The sequence below is a fragment of the Salvia miltiorrhiza genome, chromosome 2, assembly GCF_028751815.1.
Source record: "Salvia miltiorrhiza cultivar Shanhuang (shh) chromosome 2, IMPLAD_Smil_shh, whole genome shotgun sequence".
In the NCBI taxonomy this organism is placed as follows: domain Eukaryota; kingdom Viridiplantae; phylum Streptophyta; class Magnoliopsida; order Lamiales; family Lamiaceae; genus Salvia; species Salvia miltiorrhiza.
In genome coordinates this window covers 47,377,946-47,385,821 of record NC_080388.1, presented here as the reverse complement: position 1 = coordinate 47,385,821, position 7,876 = coordinate 47,377,946, and the positions used below count along the sequence as shown (strand labels likewise).

The following is a 7,876-nucleotide window of genomic DNA, read 5'->3' as shown; positions in this document are numbered from 1 at the left end:
ATAAAAGATAAGATGTCGGGAACGAGGGTAATTCTCAATTAACGAGAAGGGTGTAATTTAGTTATGCAATTTCTATTTATCAAGAAATTATTATTTTTGAAATAATAATTCGTATAATTCTATGAATCCAGCTTACAGGTTTAACTTATGGATTTAAATAAACTGACCAAATTATTTAACTACAGCCCGATTAATCTGTAGGTCTAGCTCGATTAATTAAATCTCAACTTAGAATAAATTAGTCCACTTAATTAATTAATTCAGTTCTAAATTAATCCACAATTTGGGCCTAAGGATTAATATAATTACAACCAACATTTAATTACTTTAAACTAGCCCAAACAAGTGTAGGCCGACAACGACTTCGAGCACCTCATATACGCCATTCTGAGAAGACAAGGAAAGAGAAACTCCAAATAATCAAATGGAAAGAGAAACTCCAAATAAAAAGGCAACAAAATTTCTCAAAATCAGTAGTCAACTGACCAATCAATAAAACCTTCATTAATTTCCACAAAAATATACAATCAGCCAATCTACAACTGTATAGTTTCTTACATGATAGTTACATTTCCTTGCCAAAATACAAGCTGGAAAAATAAATGTTACGCCCTCGCATCTCTGGTCCAACGCTTCAATATATATCGGCTAGGGACTATCTTTATATTCCTATAGTCCAGCACTTTCAGTGCATGGCTACACAGAATTCCTCCAGACTCAAACTTCATACAACTGCAAGCAACTAAATCATCTTCTAAGCTGTATAAAACAGTGTAATGACGAACCTCACCATATGTACTGACTTTATACTCGACTGAGGACACTGCATCAATGCATTGGTTGATCACAATGTTCAGAGAGATTTCGTATTCTTGGTGAAACGTTTTAAAGATGATGGGCGTGTATATTTCCCTTACCTGCTTCAGCATTATGACATCACCCATCAATCTTGGCACATGCTGACCCATGTCATAGTTAGCTTCCAACTCTTTGTAGCGCCAGTCGTTAACCACCCTTCCAAAATGCTTGACAAACTGGAGAATATGTGATTCATGCTTCACGTACTTTTTCAGGCTAGTGATAGAGCACTCAGAGAGGAAAGCAGTTTCTATGTCAGCTGAAAAGATATGCTTGCTGTATGGCAAAGCCCACTTCTCTCTCTCTTCAAATACGCCGCGCAACCACTCATTTTCCCACAGACTGTAAGTATCCAGCATGACTTTCCAGGAATTAACAAAGTCTTCCTCATCCAGGTGGAGAAAGCAGCCACATAAATCACTGGAAAAAGAATCTGAGCTGACGACTACTTCATTGAGATGTTTGAGCGCATTTTGATATATTTGCCATGTGCATAACCTGTGTTGAGTTTCAGGCAATTCACAGCTTATTACTTCTGATAAAATAGCATTTTTATCAGAGAGGATAGTCTTTGGGGTTTTTCCAGACATTGCTTTTATGAAGGTTCTCAGTATCCATTTAAGAGACTGGGCTGTGTTATCGTAAAGAAATCCAGCACCGAAGACCAGTATCTGCTTATGATTATTTATTCCAAAAAACAGGACTAAAGGCCGCCAATCTTTGTTGAGACGGTATGTTGTATCAAAGCAAACCACATCACCAAAATCCCCATAGTCCACCAACATCTTCTCATCAGCCCAGAAGAAATTGGTCATTTCCTCTTCAACATCAAGCTGTACAGCATAAACAAAAGACGGATCCTTCAGTTTCTTGTTCTGGAAATACCGGTGGAAACTTTCAGCTTCTTCCTGCATCATGTTCCAAGCTCGTTTGGATGTAAGATTCATCTCGTGATCTATAGGATCAAAAATGGGATCGTCCTGACCTCCCGCTCCTGCTAATAACAACTCAGCAACTGACTTTGGCGGCATATCAGAAGCTCCGGATGCACTGGATTCCACAATTTGATTTGTCAAAGACCTCCTCTGTGATCGCAGTGTGCGAACTTTACATGCTGGTACAAGCTCGTGATTGTGGCGTTCTTCAAAGTGAGTGACACGGTACCTACCATCAGCCTGACGAGAAATGACTAACTGTGCCATGCACCCAACTCTGGTTTCCTTTCGTGGTCTCTTCACTTTTGAACCTCTTTTGTCGTTCTGCCTATAGCCTTCTCTGAAACAAGTATACCTCCTAGATGCCACAGCTCCATCTACTTTACTCCTGTTCACGTAATCCTTCCGAATACTGAAACCCAGTCGCCCAGCATATGCATTGTAGAATTCATAAGCATGATCTTCCGAATCAAACCCCATCCCCAGCTTTGGGACCCCATCTGGCACCGGAGCAGCAGCTGATTCGGCCTCAACAGCCTCAACAAAGGATATCCTCTTCTGTGATGGTAACAAATGGGCTGTGAATGGTGTCACAAACTCATGATTGTGCCTTGTCTCGAAATGGATGACACGATATTTCCCATTTGTTTGACGCGTAATGGTCATGTGAGCCTGACAACCAGTTCTTGTTTCTTTCCGGGGTTTCATGTTCATATCACGCTTGCTGGATCCATAGCCTTGTCTGTGGCAGGTGTACCTTCTCGATACTACCAAGCCAGTAACCTTACTTTTATTCACAAAATCTTTTCGGATGCTGAAACCTTCCATCAGAGCATATCTATTGTAACACTTGTATGCATGCTCTTCAGATTCAAACTCCACCCCAAGTTCCGGCACTATGTACTCTTCAGCTTCATCTTTAATGGATCCAGACGAGGCATTAGAAGGGGTTTCAGCTATAGAAACTTGTTTATCATCAGCATCCATTCCCAGCTGATCGTCAGAGGAAATACCAGGACTACGGTCATCTTGCTCGCCCAAAATATCTGGCCCATTATTGCCACTGATGCATGCCTTAGGACTCTGACACTCAGCATCATTGTTTAAACAACCATTTTGGCTGGCAGACTCATGTTTACCATCACTGTAAAAACTTTTTTCCTCTGATGAAGAAGAATTAAGGCAGCTATATGTGCTCTCTCTATCTACATCCATACCATCTTTCTCAGTAGAAGAAGCTTCGCGACTCAACGATGCATCTTCATGAACAAAGACCTCCTCATCATCATACAGGAAGCTTGAAACCTCACCTATCTGATTTATACAGGCATCCACTACTGCAGTAGGATCACCTACCCCTACAATGTCATCCTCAGAACTATCCCTTGCCCCAGAACCAAGGCCAGAGTCCATGGACCTTCATTTACAAGGGAGAATCCTGAAAAAACAACGAGTTCTTATATTTCAAACGCATCACTTTATACGGGCGAAGAAAGACCACAATCAGAATATCAGTTTTCCTCCTCAATGTGTAAACTAATGCATCATAACAGAACCACCAATGATGACTAACCAACTTACAGACTGAGCTGCAAAATCTATAGATGAAACAATTGGTACAAAATCTCGATAAAATTATTTTTATCTATACTTTGTTTAAAACAATCTGCATTGACATAACTAAATATTATTCCCACAATTCTGCATTTCATAAAAAACACAATATCAAGTTAGCTATATACTAAAACAATCACACATTCAGAGATATACGTATTGCTTACTCCACACCCTCTCTTACATATCTCCATGCCTCAAGTACAACACCTTTACACAAACACACCCATACCTTCAGCATACAAACACAATTCTCTCCCTTTCCCATTCTGCACTTAACATATCAATAGAAATCCATTCATTCTCAATGTCACCACCGATTCACCACCCAAAAAAAAAAAAATGGGCAGCCTCTAACTGAACTCCACTGGCAGAGCCTTTCCTCTCATCAACTTGCAGAATCATAACCCCAGATCACCTCATCAAGGTTTTACTCTAAGACTCAATCTTGTATTTTGTTCGAACCATGCTTTTTTTCTTTTTCTTTTAAAATGTAGAGAACTCAGCATGGCATAACCAAAACTTATTCCTAAACAACAACATATAGTTACAGAAGGAGAATAAACACATGCATAACAGGAAAAATAGCATCTTATCAACAACTTGAAATCAGAATTCACTAAAATTATGAATAACAGGAAAACTAGCATCTTACAATCTTGTAGCACAAATTGAATTTTGAACTTGTGTACGCTGTTGAAACTTGTCGAGTCGGGAGTCGAGGGTGGTACAGCCCTGTTCCGTTGCTCTGATCGCGTCGAGCGTGGAGAGAAGCGGCAGTGGGAGTGGCTCCTTGTTGCTGCCCTGTTTTGCCGTAGCTGCGCGCGTAGCGGCAGTCCCCAGAAGCGGCGGCGGTGCGGCTCTCCTCACTGATGCTATCCGTCCGGAGTATCAGAGGAAGAGGCGCGTCGGTGGCGTCGGAGTTGTGCGCTTGGCAGCGGTCATGGCTGCTGCCCGGGTCGAGGAGAGCCCTGGGCTCCAATCAAAGGAAGAGACGGCGGCGGTGGTTGTTGAACGCAGAGGTCGAAATCCACGACCACACCATACACCGCCGACCAGCCAAAGAGAGAAGGCGAAGGAGAAGGAGCGGCGGCGTGGCGATTCTCAGCTAAGGAGACGCGGCGGGGCGTAGTCCGCTCACCGGATTCGTAGCAGCAGCGGCAAGTTCGAAAAAGGGGAATGGGGAGGGGGGATTTAGGGCTATTGTGTGTATTGTCGAGAGAACGAGAGAGAGTAAAAGTGATGGAGATAGAGGGAGGCGAAGGGATGGCGGCGGCTTACGACGGAGGCCCGGCAAATTCAACAGGAAGACGACGGCGGCGACTTCACAATCACCGAAGGTGAAGAAGATTTGTGCGTGTGTGTATCTGTCGAGATAGAGTGCAGATGGAGAGAGATGGAAGAGAGAGAGAGACAGAGTTTGGGCCCATCCTATTTTATTTCTTTTAGCTTTGGGTTTACTTATTATTAATAACTGGGCTTGTTATTATATATTGATTGACCCAATAATAATTTTGCTGGGCTTTCATTTAGTTTAAATAATTTGGACCGGTTTTATTAATTAAATTGGCTATAATGGTATTATTATTTCCTAAGGCACAAAATTAGGACCAGTTTTATTAATAAATTTTGGATTAATTAATTGATTAATTCAACTTAATTGTCTCAGGTTGTGGGTTAATTTAGATTGGATTATTAAGTGCATGGACTACAAAGTCCTAAATCAGCTATTAATTTGAATAATTAATCCAATCCAATACTTGTGCGGCTCTGCCTTTAATTTAATTTTATTAGTAGTCCTATATTTTGGACTATATTTACATAATTGTTTCAATTATTATTTTAATATAATAATTACTTGATAAATATACACTGCATGGATAAATCACACGTTTCTCATGAATTAAAAATTAGCTTTTGTTTTCAGATGCAAGTGTAGAAGTGAATGCTAGGATGAAAATTCACTGCACCTGCTAGCAAACTTTGTAACTAGGTGGGGTTTTTTTAAATATTAAACAAAGTTAAAAATTACATTTACACATTTATATTTTTTCAAAAGCATTTGGACAGAAAATATTTTAATTATTGTCTTGCTATAAATATTTTAATATTTGTGTATGATATCTATCTGCATTAGCTTTTTCAATTTTAATCGAAATTGAATCTTGAACGGATAGCTATACTGCTAGGATTAATGTACACTAAATGACTGTGAGTACGTAGCCGAACGGGTTGGTCAAGTGTCTGTGCATGAAAAGTGGGCACCTCTTTGGTACACAACTTCAAATATGATAGATTATAAAATAATTTATTATATATAATCAGACAAATTTTAGATGCACAAAAGAATTTAGTAATCTCAAGTCTTTTTAGCTATAAACCCCTTTGTTGCATTGTTGAAATGGCATGATAATTTACAATATATATATAAGTATGCATGTGTTCAGTGAATTTTTATTTTTTTATTTTTATCAGAAAAATGGTTTTTATAAATCATCAAGGTACCAGAGGTACCGATAAGAGTTTAGAGTACAAAAGTATGAATTTCTCCTGCAAACCAAGAGGAGAAACTAATATCATTATCTATCAGACCAAAAGTTTTAATCCAGCTCCACATTCTTACTTTGAGCTCCCCGATCATGCTCTTATGTCTCCGATGTTGCCTTCGAATTTGCTCTCATTGCGCCACTTCCACATCAGCTAAATGGTGCACATCCAAAGTGCCGTTAGGAATTTCCAACTCCTTTTACTCCTGCCCAAATGTGCGAAAGATTCCAGGTGTGCAACGACACAATGTTGTCTCACATCGGTGATGCCCAGCCACTGATATATTCCGTTCCAAATTACGTACGCTTTTGGGCATGTCAAGAACCAGTGATTTGCAGACTCAACTTGATGGAAGCACGCATTACACATTACCTCCTCGACTCCTATAGCTGAATTTTCCTCTTCACCAAATTGTCGCAGATCGTCAATCTATTCCTCAGCGCTCTCCATGTCGTAACTCTCGCTTTCTGTGGTGCGGGTGTATCCCACACTTTGGCAATCAAATCCTTTTTTGGATGCGGTGTCAAATCTTGTATCCTTGTGGCCTTGATGAGCTCGTATGCCGATTTTGTTGAAAAGGTTTTATTCTTGGCTGCACTCCAACACCACCCATCATCATTCCCTGCAACAAGAACAACACTAGAGATAAAAGAAAGCAGCTCGTTAGTAGCCTCGATTTCTCGTTGGAAGAGGTCCCGCCTCCACTTCAACTCCCAAACCAACCCTCCATTCTCCCACTTTCCGAACTCACTAATTGTTGCCTCCTTATATGCACTCAATTGAAATAGTTTAGGGAATTCAAGCTTAAGAGGTCTTGTGCCCATCCACCAATGCTCCCAAAATTTTGTGCCCCTCCCGTTCGCTATCTTACGCTTAATATTATTCCAAAATCGCCTATTACGCATGTGTTCAGTGAATACTCTCGTCTTTCAGACAGAAGAGAATATATTGATAATGAAAGAAGAAATTTAATTTGACCAACTTTCACTTTTTCGAAACTTTCACAAGAAAGAGAAACGGCTGATTTCATTCTTTAAATTTGAAACTACCGTTCTCCCCCATGATTTGAGGTTTTCTTTTTTATAAATATTTATTTATGTTTTGAATAAGTTAAAAACTAAGTGGAGACCATTAGGGAAATACTTATCATTTTAACATAAAATGACTACAAAAGGAAGTATATTTTAATAAATACAACATAAAATGTATATCTATATATTATATGAATGGATTTTAGTGGTGAAACATATTTCCACACATACTACTTTTTATGTATGTTTAAATTGTGAAACATATTACATTTTCTTTTGATCTTCTTGCAATGAAATAATTATTATTTTTATAATATTTTAACTATTTAAGGAATATGAATTTTAAAATCCATTTATATTATATAAATAGTATGATAAAATAGTTCTAAAATATTCTTGTTCAAATAAAAAATTATAAAATATATAATAATTTATTATATGACTACAGTTAAAATAATTTTTTAACAATTAAATCAATGTCACATTTTTAATTGTTCATTACAAACCATGAAGCTATTCAAATTTATATAAAATTTTAAAATTAAAAATATAAAATATTTTATATATACATTGCACGGAGGGCAAATCTAGTAGACAAATAAAGCCTCAATTCACGAAGCCGTACTGACCCATGAAGTTGAGTTATATCTTGTGTATTCCAAATTCCAATTGATAAATGTCCTTAAAATTTACGAAATTGTGTATGAAACTTGTTTAATTTGTGTGTAATTAATGAATTTTGTTGGCTATATAGCTATAGTAAATTATGTTGAAAATTTTCTTGCGGTTGCGCCAAGTCGTTGAAATTGAAGTAGGGATTTGCTAGGAATACTGACTGGAAAAAGGAAATTAAGACAAATTGCCAAACACAAATTTATGACATTATAGAGT

The 7,876-nt window shown here is 38.2% G+C and overlaps 1 protein-coding gene across 1 annotated transcript; it reads right to left on the bottom strand.

Moving 5' to 3' along the window:
* Positions 1-460: 460 nt before the first annotated feature.
* LOC131011774 (protein FAR1-RELATED SEQUENCE 5-like) lies at positions 461-4,812 on the bottom strand. Its single transcript, XM_057939617.1, has 2 exons — positions 4,063-4,812; positions 461-3,231 (listed from the first exon to the last, which is right to left on the bottom strand). Exon 2 carries the CDS (start codon positions 3,204-3,206, stop codon positions 606-608), a length of 2,601 nt encoding a protein of 866 aa, XP_057795600.1. The 5' UTR covers positions 3,207-3,231; positions 4,063-4,812; the 3' UTR covers positions 461-605.
* Positions 4,813-7,876: the final 3,064 nt, after the last annotated feature.